We start from the raw sequence: 17,671 nt of genomic DNA, 5'->3' as shown, positions 1-17,671 counted from the left end.
GCTGAAAACTTTGTTTGGAGCAAAAGAAAAGCAACTGCTCAGTTTAGAGAGCTCTGATGTAATGAGGGAAATGCTGAACAAAAGATCTTTTACTATACCTCTATGTAATATTCTCCTATTTTGCCACAAAGTGTTATTTCCACACCATAAAGCTAGGACAACAGTGGAAAAATCTAGCAGAACTTTTTTTTTTTTAAATTTTTAAAATTTTTTTAAAACTAATCTGCAAGTTTCAATGTCCAGAAGTTTTATAAGGTAAAGTTTACACTAATGCATGCGGTCTTTATGCAGAGAGAGAAAAAGACAGAGAGGAAACTATGTAAATGGAAAATGTGTACTGAAACCCGCCATTAGCGAATAGAATTTTGACATGAAATGTCTCTATACTTTGGTGGAGGAAAAAACCATCCCCAGAAATTAGATCTACTAAGTTCCAAATCCATAAGGACAGAGAAAATGTCAAATGAAATGCAATAAAATATAAAAAAGTTAAAGTAATTTCAACTCTTATGACAGACTTTTTTTTAAAGCAAACTAATGAACATTTCCTTGTTGTTGAACAAGTTTTTACCATACAAAATACATTTGTGGAAACAAAAATGCTACAAATTCATGAGCTAGCCTGGGCTTAATGTGCCAGTTACAATAATTGCCAGAAACAGCTGCCTTGGCATATGTCATCATTAGACACAGTGTGTATTTCCACTACAAAATAGAGCTGCAGATCATACTTCAGCAGTTCAGAAAACCCAGTATCTCATATACTATTATATTTTAGTGCTGCTGAAAAGAGCAAGGAATCAAAAGAAAAATGAATAGAGAAATGATTGCTTTCAAATCTAGTTCAGTCTTTCCCTCCAGACTGTCCACTTTTTTTGTGAAGTGCAAGGATGTAACTTGGGTAAAGACACAAAGGAAACAAACAGCGATGGAAGCCAGTTTCAAAATAATTTCTGAAAATTTCAGAAATTTCATGTAATGTAAAATTCTATATATTAATTTACAACAAAAGTCATGGGATCACACAATCAAATAGAAATGGGGTCCTTAAAGGTATCTTTAAAATACATTCCAGAGATGAATTCACTGACAACAGAATATCAACCCAAACCACTGCTATTCCCCTTTTCTTATTATCTAAATATGAAAGCACATTTTAATATGCTAATTGGTTGTGATTTCTCTAAACAGGCACATGCATGATCACAACTACATCTCTCTCTAATATTATGAGCTTTCTTTTTCTTCCACACAATGCTAGTCATGTGAAAGCAGGAAAACCAAAAAGTCTGAATAAAGAGACAGTAAATATCTTGACCAACATGTTCTGGAGAGAGATATTCTGAGAGCACTGCCTAAAGAAAATTTAGGCAGATAATGGAAGCACATGAATTAAGAAAATAAATCCCAGGCATGCAGTCATGCAACAGCAGGCAAATCAGGTGTATTTTTCTTTTATAGACATGGATTATGGCATTAATTATATTCTTTAATTATGCTACATCTCTAAGGTGCCTTAAAGGAAGAAATAGCATAAAACATGAAGTAAGTACATAAATGTTTTTATTTTTGCTAAGTGTTCAAAATAGATTATTTTTAAGACATCTTCATCGATAAACAATAAAAAGGTATGAGGAATATTTCATGATTTCTAGCATTCAAATGTAGAGCAGTTTTTCCCTGTGCTATGATATGGTTACCAAGATACTAAGTATTTCTAACCACCATGTGCAGAATGCAAAGAAGTTAAGTAGAAGGCTGTACACGAAGCATTAAAATTGCTTACTTGCCACTGAAGAGCACATCAATTAGGAAGCAAGCTAAACGGAGAAGGAATCAAACCAGAACAACTAGAGGTGAATTTTGAATTTTAGAAGCTGTTCTTTACTATCAGTAATTTTCTTCCTCTCTCAGTAAAAGATAAGCTTTAATTATTTTGTGGAAAAACACCACTGTATTATTAACAAATGGCTGACAGTACAAGTATCAACATATTCATGTTATTAAAGCTCACAGCTAAGCCACTTTTCAAAGATGCTCATGTTTTATGCTATTTAGATTAGCTCTAAAATAGTTGGTCTAATCTGAGACAACCATAACATGTTGTTATTTCTATGCTCTAGAATCTGCCACATAAAAAGGCCATTACGTGCAGGATCTTACCACTAACAAGGCACTATCATCAGTATGCTGAGACCTTCTGGATGGAAAGGGACACTGGGAGGTGGGAGAGATGGAGTAATGTCAGAAACACACAGAATGTCAGAAACACACGGTATGTGAACAGACAGAAATTTTGGAACATGAACTGCTTGTTTATAGCATTGTGAGGCTTTTTTTAAAAATCCATAAAGTATATGTAACTCTGTAGGAATATATAGCCACATGACCCATGAATTATTGTGTATTCGTATTACTTAAGGAATCAATTATTCAGCTTTCTGCGTTGTCTCAAGCAAATACAGACAACTACGTACTCACAGTCCTTACTGTGGTAGAACAAAGGACCCTTTAAAAGAATAAATTAAGAACAGAAGAACATTAAAAAGGAAGAGGAGCAAAAACTATTTCAATTACCCCTTGTTTCGGCAATTTTCTAACAAAAAAGAGTTAGTTGGAAAATGCTGCTAAAGAACTATTTATATTCATTATATTATTAAAAGTTTTGATCTGATTAACACTGCCAAGTGATTTATCTTCCCCTGGAGAAAAGTGGGGATGGCAAGCAGTGGAAGAGCTATTACTATGCAGAAATCTGATGCAGAGAGTGAACAGATGTCATTGGCTCAGCTCTGTATATTCTAGAAGACTGAGCCTTGTATGATTTGTATTCCCTACTGACTTACTGGTTTTGATTATAAAACTACACTAGAACAACACTTTTTAAAAATTAATTTATTTCTTTTTCTGTTAGCCCTCAAAATTCTAATGCTTAATCTTTCTGGGATAACTGGTGATCTAATGATAGGAAACTATGAGAAAACTGATCAATGAAGGATGACTGCAACACAATAACTTGTCTGAATACTCCCATTAGAAAGTAAACTGTACTGCTCGCAAGGAGCATCTTAAAATGGAATATGAAACGAATTTTCTGTATAGAACATAGAAAACACACAAGAAACAATAAAACAACATACTTGGACAGGCAATCTACAGGAACAGAAGGAAATATCAGACTGGTCCCAAAAGCAAAAAAAACCCAACCCAAGGCTTAATAAGAAGTGTGAAAAAACTATGCTATAACCCAGTCCTGAAGAGTTCTCTATAATCAGGAAAATATCTCTGACGGAGAGAGCTAAGAATTCAGGTGCTGACGTCCCTAGTAATACTCTTATTGCACTCTTACCTCACTATCCAGAGGACTTTGCTTCTGAGGACTTAAGGATGCTTTTTGCTGTAGAGAAAAAGGAAAAATGAAAGACCAATTTAAAAGAACGTGACAGAGAAACAAAAGTTCAGAACAAAACACTGTAATTTAGAAGTGTTTTAAAACACAAGATGTCTTAGTTTTTAAATAAAACACGCATTGGGGAAATTTCAAGTTTCCACTGAGCTGAAACTTCGCTGGTATTACTAGTAAAAAACCAGCCTCAAAAACAAAACCCCCAAATTGTTTTTGCATATTAAAGATGCATAATAAACCCAAAATATAACCCAAGGGAAGAATTTAATTGCTGAGAATAAAGTGCTCATGAATAACAAAAGCAACAGAAGAAAAACAAATACCCCAAAAGGCTCATCAATGAACAAAATGCATCCTAAATATCTAAAGTCTTTAACTGAAAGACTGAGCTGAATCTTTAATAAAAGCAGCTTTTCTACAAAACATTGCCAGGGGCCTGAGATTAGTTGGTGCCAATAAAAAGCCTAGTTTCAGGCAGCTAAAAACCCTTTTCTAAACTAACTTTATACATTACGTAAATGCAGTATGACATTCTTTTCCTCTCTGCAGACCACCCTAAAGCCAAAATATTAACTGTAACATTTATTAAATTTGTGATGGTGAGATTCGGGTAGATCACCAGAGCAGTAAACAGTAAAATAAATTTAAGAAACTAGCATATAAACAAGTTTGCATGTTAAGCAGCAGACTACTTCATATTGACTGCAGTGAAAGAGAAAGCAAAGACGCAGTGTCTGCGGAGTATCTGATGCACCATAAATTTGCACCCATGCTTTACCTGGAAGTAACTTATTTATGCATCATAAAATACCAAAATGCATAAGGCAACATTATCTTCTTGTGTGTATGATTGATTTCTTCTCTGCCAAATTTGCCTTCAAAATTAAATTGCCTCCATGCCTTGACAAATAAAGACCCCTTCTTTCTTATACCAATCCTGTCACATCTATGCAAATAGAAAATTTAGAGAATGAGGCGGACTACATAAAACCACAATTGTTCTTTACAAAAATCATATTCTGGGTAAATCTCTTCTGTCTTCCTCCTCAGTTCCAGGTTTCTCTACTTTAAGCTACAGCACCAACATTGAATGGAATTAAATGCTATTCCTCCATTTTCTTTATAAAGGGCCATGCATGCCCAAGAGTGCAACGTACAAGTATTAATGATCTTGGCAACTAATTTTCATTAAGGGATTCAGAAAAGATCAAGTATCAAGTAGCTACTAAAAAGAGGTACCTTAACAAAGTCAAGGACAGCTTCTCTCTGGATCTGTTTTGTTCTCATCCTCTCCTCCTCGTACTGAAGCGCTGCTAGCTGCGCCTCCCGACGGGTACGCTCTATGTGCCTGCGGTGCAGCTCGGGATCTGTATTAGGCACCTGGAACAAAACAGTGCACCAGGGTGTTAAGACAGAGCTACACAGGGTAAGCCAGATGGGTTATGGAGAAACAGTCCATGTCTTATGGCTAACGTAAGTTTGGTTTTCCATCAAACTCATCCAAAAGAATAAAATAGTAGAGTTCAGTATCTTACCTGACTGTGGTGACTTGATAGAGAGAGAAAGTAAGGTGAATCAGCCAGGAGGGGTCTGACAAATGGAAAAACAGAGTAAGTATACTTTTTATCTTAAATACGAACAAATTTTCATACATGAGTTGTCAGCAACACACAAATATCTCATCAAATCAGAAGAGTAACTGCTTAGTAAGCAAAGTTGTTAAACCAACTGCTGTGATAACGATTTAACTCATTGTGCATGAGAGATTTTGTGCAGTCATTTCTATCTCTTCTCCTGAATTGTGATAAAATTTTTCTACAGCTCAAGATGTACCAATGGGATTGTATATTTGGCCTATTATATTGAGATACCCAGTACTTTATACCCATTCTTTAAGAGCTGGTTAAGTAACCAATCCAGGAACTTTTCAGATGATTCTCATTTAGAAGAGCAACTGGCTGCTACGGTTTTTTTAGGGAAGGAAAGAAAAATCTATCTGGAGAAACTGTATGTTTCTTTTCCCGACCTCTCTGTCCTGTCCACATAACTCCTTAGTACTTGGTGATGCTCTCTGTCCTGCAACAAATTTAGAGTTTCAGGTCTTCATAATTCATTAGTATCCCTGCAGGTAAAGACCAGGTGGAAGGGGGATTGGCCACTGATGCATATAAACTACTGTCAGATGAATTCTTCTCTAGATTACAGCTGGTTTTGTATGAGAAATTGCCTAGACAATTAGCTTCAGATAACCAGAAAGGTAAGAAACCACATTGTGATAGCAAGTCAGATTGCAACCAGTTCATAATCAAATAAATGTAACTTGCTTAACAATGATTTCAAAATACACAAAGATGGAATTTCTCTCTCAAGACTATGTTCTGGTTATTGTGACCCTTACTCTGCTCTGGAAAGAACAGAACTATTTTTAAACATTAGCATCCTCTGATATTTTCGGAACAAATCTGCTCACTTCACCAATCAAGTGATGACTTTCTAACTGTCAGTGATAGAAGCCATCAAAGTCACAAATAACTGATCTGTCTCTTATCCATCATATCAACAATAAAAGAGAAATTTTGCAGTCAGTTCTTTGCTAGAAGGTAGCTGCTAGCACTGAAACAATTCCCAAGGTCCACAGCCTACAGCACGTTCCCTGCCATGTTGCTTCCTAGAAAGCAAGTTGATGGAAACTGAGTAGCTTACTCTTGACAGCCTGAACTCTGCAACCTTCACTCCTGGGGCAACTATGGAATAGAGAGACACTTTCCAACGCATTTCCAAAAAATGTGAGTCACGCTGCCTGTGTGTGGACTTATTACCTATTCTGCACGGAGAAGCTTAAGGGATGTGGAAGACCCATATGCTACAGGTCTCCTCTGTTACTTAAATTAGCCCTGCTGCACATGACAAATCCATGACTCTGCTGTTTTGAACGGACAGGACTGGGTTCAACTGAGTGCCGAGAAGCATATTCAGACCAGCGTACACACAGCTTTGTTGCATCAGGAATGCACCACAGTCTGTCCAGAGGCACAAACTATATTTACTGAATTGAATCAACTCATGTAAGTACCCTTGAGATGAAGTCTGCATTACATCCAATTCTAAGAGTTTTAATGGTTCCAGCATGCTGAAGGGAAAAAAAAAAAAAAAAAAAAAAAGAGTCTGCCTGCCAAGGCATTTGCACAGAATTATTGTGGAAGCAGTTTACAGCTTGTGGTTGCCACAAATGAAATATTTGACTAATACAAGCTCAAAATATAAAAAATTACTCATTGTCATATGGCTGTTTTTCCACAATTTTGAAGGCAACAACAATATGACCTGTTTTTAGTGCCTCATTAAGAATTTCATTCTGCTGCAGCGTAATATGAATAAGCTACAATTAATTTAGATCGTTGATTAACTACTTCCGTGTGAAAATCCACTGCCATCCTTAAGTTAAATTTTGAAAACATTGGATACCCTAGTGAAGTACAATTTCCTTTATCATTAAAATCTCTCTATGTAAACAGCAGCTCTCTCCTGGCTAACTAGCCTTCTCTTGTCTTATTTCCTTCAGATATGTCATGGAATCCAGTGTTTGTAAAGTCTAACTATTTCCATGTTGACCACAATGTTCAAATAGAAAAATAAATAAGTAAACAAACACAAAACCAGTCTTTCAAACTGAGAGTACTCACTTTATTTGGGGAGAACATGTCAGACTGCTGTATTATTTTATGCCTTACCTGTAGACACCACAGGATAAAGGATGTTCATATATACTGAAGGAGCTACCCTCCTTTATTATCAGTACAGCTACTGCATCTGCACATTTCCTGCACATTTCCAAATGCCTATCAAAATGTTGCCATAACTCTGGAAAAATTTACACACTATTCTTGATTTCATTTTCTCTTTCAATACCATTTTAGAATGCCATTAAAAATTAATTTCTACTGACAGTGTAAGTAATAACATACTTAATGGCTAGCAGTTGTTTTTTTTTTTTTTTTTTTTTTTAACATTCCTAGTACAATTGAGCCAGTTTTCTGCTAAGTCCTTGCACATTTACTTTCACTCCACAGAATACTGAAATGCTTCAATAGCATATTAAAGGTTCTATCAATTTTGATTCTAGTTCCATTAGCAAGAAGCTATGAATTTGCTTATCTTCTGTTCTTTTAACTAGACACCCAAAAGTCTCTTCTCAAACCTGACCACCTCATTTATATTCTGTCCAACTCTGACCCATATTTTATGGATAAGCATTCCCTCCAATAAGCCAAGCAATCATTAAAGAGTATGGACATAATTCAAAAAGTCTATTTCCTTCAACTAAGCGACCTGTTTTCAGCATTGACTCCTTTCTTCTCCCCTGATGTAAGCTCATGATTATGCCACAGAAAAGCACGTTTTAATTTAAATCCCACACAGTACTACAGGTACCAACAGTCCACCAAGAATGTGACCTCATAGCACATCAGATACTCTAGAGTAACTCTCTTTATGCTTACCCTAAACCTGCAGTACGTTTATCCCTTTTGTCCGCTGTGTAATATAGCTTAAGTCAACTATTTAATCAAAGCACAAATTAAATCATGAAAAGCTGAAACTAAATCAGTTTAAAAGTATACACTTTAATGTGGCAGGTTTCTTTAACCAACTGATTTAAAGCCAAGCCTTTTGGTCACTACCATTATTAGAATGCAAATTCCTAATCTGGAGCAGTAATTTATAAATCAAGTGCTATGCACATTTCTCAGAAAACAATGTCATTTTCTAAACACATTCAGTAAATATGCACTCTGCATTCATCATGAAACTTTGGATAAAGTTACTGTTTCCACATATTCTTACCTGTTTTGATGTAAATATCGTCTTGTATCCTCTGTTCTCTGAAATTCTCTGATGGATACAGGCTTTACTGGTGAGCTCTAAGCAAAATAACACAGAAGACTGTTAGCAACTTGTTCAGAATACTGTACATTAATGTCAAAGAATCTCTTTGTAGAGCAACATTTGTAACTACTGGTATTCAAAATACCTGACACAGAACCACAAAACACAACTCAGGGATGTTAAATTTCCAACTAGGCAACCTCACTTTTATTTTTTCCTGCGATTTAAAGAAACTTTAGTTTCAAGATTAAATGTGCCTACTAATAAATTTAAGAGTTTAAAAACCTTCACTATTAAGAATCATGCAGAGAAGTAAATGTAGGTAAAAAATAATTAATGTAACATAGAAGAAATGTAGAGTTAAGCTCCGAAGAAAGTATATACAAACGTACAGCAATGCAGTCTGAACTCTCAGAAATACAGGATACAAGACGTGATGCTCTCTTAAGATGCCCTAAAGATAGGTCACAGAGGGACTAAGAAAACAAACCATGGGATGAATGAGAACACCTTAGGCTTAATTTGACCTATGAAATCATTTATCCCTTTGGGAACAGAGACATATTGCCCTTGGTGTTATTTTAAAACTATTGATACCCATTAATGTAGGAAGATGGAAACTCTTCAAGATTAACTTGTCAATTTTCACTCATGCCTGTATGTATGTTGCTATATTGCACACAGTTAGCCTTCCTAAGTAGTAGAGTATTTCAGATTGTCTTTTTGGACAAACTACTGCTTCAGTTAAAAGCAGTTTAATTTTTATGAATAGATACATCCCTACGAATAGCTTTTTTCATGCTGATCAATGCCTTTTCACTATTTACAGCAAAAAATCCTTGGGTTGTATTGCCAATAGCTGCCTTTTCTGAGTTTTGCTCTTGTGTCTATGCTTCAAGTGCCATCAGCTTTTGTGATTTGATATTGAATTTACGAGATTTGCAAAGTGAACAGTAATATAAAGTGGACAAAACAGGGACCAGGCTCCTACATGAATACTAAAGATCCACATTTTTTTTTTCTTTCTTCAAAGAGCAAATATATTTCTGCTTCAAAACATACAAAACTTTGAAAGGACACATTTAATTGCAGCACAATAGGTATCGTTTAAGCATATCAACCACAAAGATTTTCTCAGACAGGTTATTCATATAGTATGTACAGTGAGCCACTGAACTGTGTAGCTGTGTACATAGGTATTAAGACTGATAGAACACAGAAGGAAACGTGGCTGAAAATCTCTTTCTACAGGTTCGATTTCTGAGGACACTTTCCAAAAGTGCACCGTCCAAATGGCTTAACAAGGAACAGTTTTCTCCATCTGTTCACAGCAGTGGCTGCTACAACTGGAACAAAGGCATCTTCCAGTTTTGGCAATTCATACAATTTCAAAGCAACTCCAGTTGCACACTAATCCTTGTGCAGCTAGAAAGCAATGAAATGACATGAGCTAAAGAAAAGTGACAAGTAACTTTACTAGAATCATTGCCCATGTCTGCGCCAGGACATCATTTGGATACAGTAAGCAATCAATTAAAGCAGCTATTATTAGCATAGTATATTGTGAATGCTGTCAAAAAATATGTGAAAACAAACTTCATTCATATGTTGCGGGGAAGTGGATGCACACATCCTGACTCTCAGGAATTACACTGCAGTTACTGATACTGAGATTTCTAAAATGCAGCATTGCAGTGCAAGTCTTACATACCAGCTCAAACAGAAAGATAGTAGAGAACAAAAATGAAAAAGATACTGTTTAGACTTGTTGGGAAAAAAAAGAACACAGAGGCTAGTTTGCCCCCCTTTTTTTTTTCCTTTTTTCTGTGAGAGGAGAAAGCAGGGCAATGTCCAGAGCTACTCACGTCTGTTTCTAGACATTTGTAAAAAGCTGTATGGAGAATTTTCTAACCTGTCTAGCAATAATTTTACTTATTATTCATTTAACTGTATACTTTTACTGACTGAGGATAGTTTCTGTCAGGTTTATCTGAAACTACAGATGATGATTTTTGTTCAGAAAGGTGACTATATACATATCCAAGTCTGTACCTGTGGGTTCCAGCCTTGCTCAACAGTAAGAAAGAAAGAAAGAATTTGCTGCAAATAGTAGGCTTTCTGAAAAGTCTGAATATTTAAGTTAGTCTAAACTTAAAATGGATGTTCAAGTCTGTGAGCTTCCTGGCAAATAACTTATAATCAACATGAACAGCCAAATTAATGGAGTTGCAAAATTCCTGTACTAAATCTTTACACTGATAACAATCAACATTTTTCCCTTGAAAAAGCTGGTGTATATTCAGTACTACCAAGTAAAGGCTAACAACTTTCTAGATATCACCCATTACCAGTTGGAAGCATAAACTTCAGTGTTTTCTGAAAAGAGCACTCCTTTGGAAAAACCATTTACTTCACATATGCCTAAAGCACAAGCTTGCAAGAACCCATGACAGGAACACATCGTGGCTGCCTTAGACTTATTCCACATATCCCAAAGGGCACTTGGGAACAGCTTAACACTCCAGCTCTGACCCTCCACAAAGCACAACACTGTGCTCTTCCCCCATATCAGACTTAATGTTTTTTTTTAAATTCTTTTTTTTTTTTTAAAAAAAAAACAACAAAGAAAACCTCTGAGGACAAGAAGCATTAATACCATCACAAAGGCTTTCCTGGGGCATATGAATTTATCTAATTTAAGTAAAAGCACCACCTCATTAGAGATTCGCCGCTGGTCAATATATGCCATGAATTGTGAGCTGAGGCTGTCTGAGTCCATGCACTTGGGTTGCCTCACCTCTTCCTCCTCCTCTTCTGTGGCACAGCTATCAATATAGTCGATCTGATCGAGATCATGTTCCACTTGACATACATACACAAAGAAAACACCCATAATTAGATAACCAACAGGAGAGGGAAAAAACAACACAAAAGCAATGCCAGGAACTAAGGCCCTACTGTTTTTCTTCCGTCTGGGAAAGCTCAGCCTGAAAGCTCTTGAATTTTGTCTGGCCCACTAACATTTGTTAAACATCAGATTTTGAAATAATGGTAAAAGTAATGGTTTTTAAAAAGCAATGAGAAACACGTATTAAGCACATAGTTTTAAATTGCTGGCCACAGATACTGCAGTGACTGAAAAAGTAAAATAAATACTGTGATTTTTTTTCAATACTGAAAACAATCTATCAACTAACACCAAGGCTGTACAATGATTTGTGTACATTTTGAATAATCTCTCTTGGTTCTAATTCATCTCTGTCAGAAAAATTAGAATGGATATGACAGATACTTCTACTATTCTTACTACTACAACAACAAAGCAGAGGGCAGCATGTCCAAGTTATCTGGATGCAAATGAAGTAAATATAAAAAGTGTATGTGGAAATAACGAAGGACAATACAAAAAGCAACAAAGCCCTTCTAAAACAATATAAAAGCATGTGCAGTTTTATTTTAAAAAGAGGAATGAAGAAAGAAATTAGGAAACACTGAAATGAGAGCAAGAAACAGTACAGTTTGGCTAGTATTGATTTTCCCTTGTGTGGGCGATATTATGTAGGGCAATTTTTTCACTTGTCACTGCTTTTACACATTCTGCCCAGGATTCTGAGAGTCATGACATTGAGCAAACTACCCTGGTGAAAAATACTGTGCTGGGGATGCAGGAGAAAGCATAAGCTCCCTTTTTGAGCACTAGAGCTTTCTTTTTCTTAAAATTCTCCCCAAACTTGCTCCAGACTCTCTTGCAGACATTCTTTTTCTACTCCCCCGCCCCTTTCCTGCTTGTCTAAAACAGACTTCTCTTTGCCTCACCACACAATCTAGCAACTGTTACTGCCAAAGCCACCTCCTCTGCTACTACAACCACCCAAAACAGCACTCCTATATACTTTGGCTTCATTGAATCTCCATCTCAGTTTCAAATCTTAAAAAAAACCAACAAACCAAACCAAAACAAAAACCCCCTTCTTTCCAGCCTTGCTTATTAAACTTAAATAATAGTAATAATACAGTAGAGGGTGAAAGACATTAGTATCTGTGTTAGGAACAAAAATTGGAAAGGATCTCCTGGATCACTGACAGCTACATGCTATGGCTTGTGCCCCTCTCAGATACATGAACTGACTGTGCTCCATCTTAAAAGATTAGTGAGGCATTTCGAAATCCCTGGTGTACAAAACCCAAAGAACAAAATAAAGTTAGTCTTAGAGGTGGAGCTGGCAGCACTACCTGTTATTACGGCTGCCCACAGCTTCCCATAACACTATGTCTTCAATTCTTCTAACTTTGCCAGAATTTAACTGTTTGAACTGAATTTTTTGTCCGTTAATGTAAAAGAGTGTGAGTCAACCAAAAAGTTTCAGGTATTTCTAGAAGGTGGCAAAGCAAACAAAATGTTGTGGCAGAGAAGAATAAGACCAAGAAAAGAAGGTGGCAAAAGATGAAGGGGGGGATGAGGAGGGAAGAAGGAAGAAAAAATGGGAGTTGGGCACAGAAGATTAGAACTAGCTGGTAATAGTGAGACTCAGATAGGGAATATGAACTGGAGCCATTAGGGGAAATGGAAAACAAGGAGCAGCTAAGAAAGAAGAAAAATTAATCAAATTATATGGGGATGAGATCTAATAATCAGTAGTGCAAGAAAAAATGGAGAAGAGGGAATGACTGAAAAAAACAAACCTGGAAGAACGCTAAAACTGGAACATATAAACAAGAAGAGGACTGAACTGTGAGCCAGAGGTAGCAGCAGATTATTGGAAGTTAAAATTGAGAAGGACTGTGGAGATCAAGAAACATGGGAAGCCCTATCACCTCTTGAACAAATACGAGGGTGCTACTGTAAGACTGCAGGACAACAAATTGAGAAGGTGCAAAAAAGCAATGTCACTCACACATACCTGTCCCTCCTAGATGGCTTGCATGCTTGCACTAAAACCCGAGACTGCTGAATGAGACACTTTTGCCACTTGGAAATATGAAATTCCCTGACAAAATTGCTTATCCTGTTCCGACAGCAGTCAACAAAAGCACTGACAATTTACTACTGCTGTAAATTTTCCCCAGGAGCTCAAGCAGCAAAACTCCATGCACCGAAATTCAAGATTCCAAAATATTGTTTTTGGAACAGTTTTGGAGACTTTAACATAGCACATATGCAGAAGCTGACAATGTTTCCCAGATAATCCTAATTCTGATGCTATTTGATTTTGCCTTGTAACATCCTTAATACAACAGTGTTTTTACACTGTCCACACAACTGTGTTTTTGTGTCATTCCACCTAGATCCTCCTCTTTTTCCTCTTTAGAAAACCCACTATTTAGAGCAAATATTCTGGAACTTTAATAATCATTACAATAAATATTGTTAGCCAAAGATCACTATTTACCTCCACCATTAGTTACGACTGTGCTCCCTCGGTTTTCTTGATACTGACTTTCTCTTCGCAGTCTCTGTTCTTTAGTGATCTCTGCCACACGTAAAGGCAGATCTGAGAACTCGTCTGTTGGCTTTAGAAAACAAACAGTGAAATCAAGAAACACTTTTCTTTGGAAACATTGTCTTGTAAGCTACTACCTCTTGATTTGTGTTTTTACTTCAACTGTCCTGTTTTGCACCTACAAAACACTAACTTAAAGCAAAATACAGCTATAGAATATTGTTTTTAAAAAACATTTATTTAAGCTTTCTTAAAAAAAAGCTTGCCTACAGTTTTGTTTGCAATATCTGCAAGTGCTTGAAAACATCCCAGGATGAAAACACCTAGAACCCTCTCAAAAACCAAGCTAGGAGTGCAAGCAGGCATACGGAGTATAGCTCACTGAAACACTTTAGGTCTTAGCTACAGCCTTTTCTAGTTGTCTCAAGAGGAAAAGGGAGTTTCTTCCTTGGAAGAATAATTGACAGTCTCCTTGCTAAGAGGTCCCATTTTCCTGCTCCTAAATGGCACACAGATTTTATTTTTAGCGTTTGAAACAAGCTGCAAAAAAAGATGACATTTCCATCTCATTTTTGAAGTTTAATTTTCGTGTTCAGATTTATTTTATTGAAACAACTACTCATGAGTAATTGTAGTTGACTCAACATTGTAATATGATACAGTTATAAGCTGCTTTTACAACGAGGAAGCCCCTTTTTCTCATCTTTTACGCTCCAGTAAATTCATCTGTCATGCACTGTTTTATACATTTCTCTTCATTATTTCCAACTTTGTGTCCATCCCACATAAAATTATGCTTGTTTTTCTCCAATAAAACAACAAATAATTTTGGCTCGAGGCAACCTGCACGCTAGCATATACATGTTACCTATTGAATATGCTTCCAGATGTATACTTATTACTTCTCTTTCCTGTACAATACTGCACTCAACAAAAATAAAGCTGCAACACTTACTTCATTCCCTGACCATCTTTTGTCTCCACTGTCCACACTATTGAAGCCAGAATCAAGTGCTCCATACGGCCGGCTGGAATAGAGCTCCTCATGGCTGTCAAACACATTGTTTTAGTTACTGTAATATAAACACCACCAAAAGCTTCTCATCTATTACAGAACAAAAGCAGAATAAGCTACCAAGCACAGTTGGAGTGTGTTCACAAGCTCAGCATATTAGAAAGCATCATATTGTATTTGCTACATAGGACAAGAGGCACGTGCTTACAACTACAAACATACTCGTCAGTCAGCTGTCCACCTGCCACTGCCTAGCATTTTAAGAGCTAATCTGATCCAAAGTATATATCCGTACTTCAAACATTTCCCACGCAGAAATGATGACAAAGAAAGCTGCAAAATGGTCTCTTATTTCACTGTTTAACAAGTCAAACTTTCATTTTCTGCTAGTTACTATGTTTTGGTTGAAAAACACTGTCCCACAGAATTTTTCATAAGTAAACATAAACCCATGTAAAATTACTAAAAATACAGGTATATCACAATATACTTCTACACAAAAGTATGCAGAATGTATTATATAACTATCTTCTGTATCATAATTACCTACCTAAGAAACTGCAGTAAGCTGGACAGTATTTCAAATACTTCACAATATAATAAAAATAGAAGTACAGTTTTCATCCACAAAGCCTAACTTTTTCAATGACATGTCTAGACAAAGGCATTAGACATGTGCCTAGTGTTATAATGCACATAACCAAACAGCCATACAGTTCCTCTCTAAATTTCTGGGCTCAGAAACGACGTAATTCAGCAGTACAGCCATCACAGATGTCAAGTCTGGCAACCGCTGCAGATAGCTACAGCAAAAGAGACAATGGGACTTGTCTGATCCGCTGCAGATGGCATTTCACAATGACTCAACTGTCCTACTGGCACTCGATGCCCCAGGGAGAACTGCAGCAGCAATTACTACATAATACACAAGGAAGAACGAATTTCAGGAAGCTAATTGCTTCACCCCATCATAACTAAATTGCAGGTCATTTTCTCACTGGTATTGCTCTCAAGTTGCTGCTCCCTCTAAACCCCCTCTTTTGGGAAATACTTATTTTCAAATTACTGTTATTATTATTATTATTTATGCAGCACTGTGTGCGTGCATGGGACTTTGTAAAACAGTGACAATTACCCTGGGCTATTTTAATTTTCAGATAGACATAAAATAGCAAAAAACTAAGAGGAGGGATGGAGGGCTAGAGATAAGAAAAGTTGCTTCTATGCAGATCTAGATTCTGCAAATGTACACCAAAAAACAAGCTCTTGTACCTGCATGGAGTTTTGATTAACTCAAAAGAGTTCCACCTTTATGGCCCCTGTATTTGAAGAGAAAGATCATCTGCATAATAAAACCCTAGCAAGAAATAAGGGGAAAGGAAAAACAACTCCCTTCTTTTGTGTGGGGAAGAAAAAAGAAAGACCATGAAATCACCCAGTGCAGTTAAAGAACTATTAACTTGAATCACTGACAATAGAACCATACTTATGCTAACAGTTCACAGTACTTAAATACTGGATTTAAAACAGGATCAGAGAAAAGAAAAATCCATCTGCAGTATAATTCCATTTTAAATACACCAATATTTTCAGAATCTCCGGAGAACCCTGTTCTAAGTTGAACAATTATTCCGAATAGAAGAGCATCAAAATTACTATTTGGCTACATCTCTAAAATAGAGAAGTATTTTGATACAAATTTTCTTCTTTTAGCCTTTCTTTTCAATCATAGCTTTTGAAAAGCTATACATCTAACACTAAGGTAAAGCTCAAAAATTCATAATCACTGTTCCCAGGACTCTCCTCTCCTTTTTAACACGAAAGCTGCTTTCTATATCTCCCCAACTCTCACATCTAAAACAACTATTCAATGCTACATGCTTTACATGATTATAATCGTAAAGCAGCCATCCTGAAATCAGTTGAGACTTAAGATTTTTATTCCTCTCTGACCAACAAGCTACAAGGAACAACAATTAAGCATTTAGATAGATCAAAGCATCTTGGGGCAACTACAACTTACCCGGGAAGCTACATACAGCTCGAAATCAAAGGAAGAGAAGCTGAACGCCTGGTAAGACCAACAGCCAAAGGAAAGACTTGCCAACATTTCAAAGACTAAAGCACAGCTCCAAAGCCACAATGAAACACATATTTTTAACTCCTATAAGAGCGAGCAGTTGCCCAAATCCCAGAATATCCACTACACTGGTTTATGTATGAGTACTTCATGTTTTAAACCTTCTAACTCCACGCTGTACCAGTCTGCCTCAGTGCCAAAGGAATTGCTACACGGCTTCGACAGTTCTGCCTCCTCTCAAACACATTCACTCCAGCACCAACCTGAGCTGCTCTGAACTTCAGCGTTGCAAACGAGACTGGCTGCAGCAGATCAAAACTTGCTGCAAGATAAATTTCACATAGCTTATGCTTAGAAAAGGACTGTAACATACAAGATACCACTTTGGTAAGCCAGTTTGATATAATGTGACAAGGCTAAAACAAATAATTAGCTGCACTAGAACCTCCAAAGCACGCTTTCTGCCATAATGTTTCAGAATATCTTGTTTTATTAGCAGTATTAACAACTTTGTTATTAAAAAAAATGTTTGATCAAGAGTGAACTGACCACACAAATCAAACTTCTTTAAGAGTCTCTACCACTCAGCTTCAGATTCTTAACCTCCACGGTATTTCACTTAGCTTATCAGATAAAACAGCAACAAAGTCTAAGTGTACTGACTGATACCTTATTTCTGTTGGTCACCTCTGAAGATAACAAACATAAAGCTCTTGTGACTTGCCTGGAAATACTAACTATATTGTAGTTGAATGCTTTTATTTCTCTCATCCCAAGTTCCAGAAGAATATAATAATTTGGGATCCTCTCTTCCACCGGATTATTCTACCATTTTCTCCTAATGT

The 17,671-nt window shown here is 36.5% G+C and overlaps 1 protein-coding gene across 3 annotated transcripts in view; it reads right to left on the bottom strand.

Annotated features, from left to right (window-relative positions):
- LRCH3 (leucine rich repeats and calponin homology domain containing 3) overlaps positions 1-17,671 on the bottom strand; it is a 70,479-nt gene that overhangs the window by 18,459 nt on the left and 34,349 nt on the right. For 2 of the 3 annotated variants that reach the window (XM_075157153.1, XM_075157154.1), the window contains exons 7-14: positions 14,687-14,780; positions 13,681-13,801; positions 11,004-11,152; positions 8,249-8,325; positions 4,942-4,996; positions 4,646-4,786; positions 3,350-3,397; positions 2,164-2,217 (exon numbers count right to left, since the gene is read on the bottom strand). In XM_075157153.1, the coding sequence (XP_075013254.1) occupies positions 2,164-2,217; positions 3,350-3,397; positions 4,646-4,786; positions 4,942-4,996; positions 8,249-8,325; positions 11,004-11,152; positions 13,681-13,801; positions 14,687-14,780 (739 nt within the window). The remainder of the gene's footprint in view (positions 1-2,163; positions 2,218-3,349; positions 3,398-4,645; positions 4,787-4,941; positions 4,997-8,248; positions 8,326-11,003; positions 11,153-13,680; positions 13,802-14,686; positions 14,781-17,671) is intronic. The other variant, XM_075157152.1, reaches the window with a different exon arrangement.

This window comes from Calonectris borealis, chromosome 9 (assembly GCF_964195595.1).
Source record: "Calonectris borealis chromosome 9, bCalBor7.hap1.2, whole genome shotgun sequence".
Lineage (NCBI taxonomy): Eukaryota > Metazoa > Chordata > Aves > Procellariiformes > Procellariidae > Calonectris > Calonectris borealis.
The sequence above is the reverse complement of the archived record's forward strand: the minus strand, read 5'-3'. Positions and strand labels throughout refer to the sequence as shown.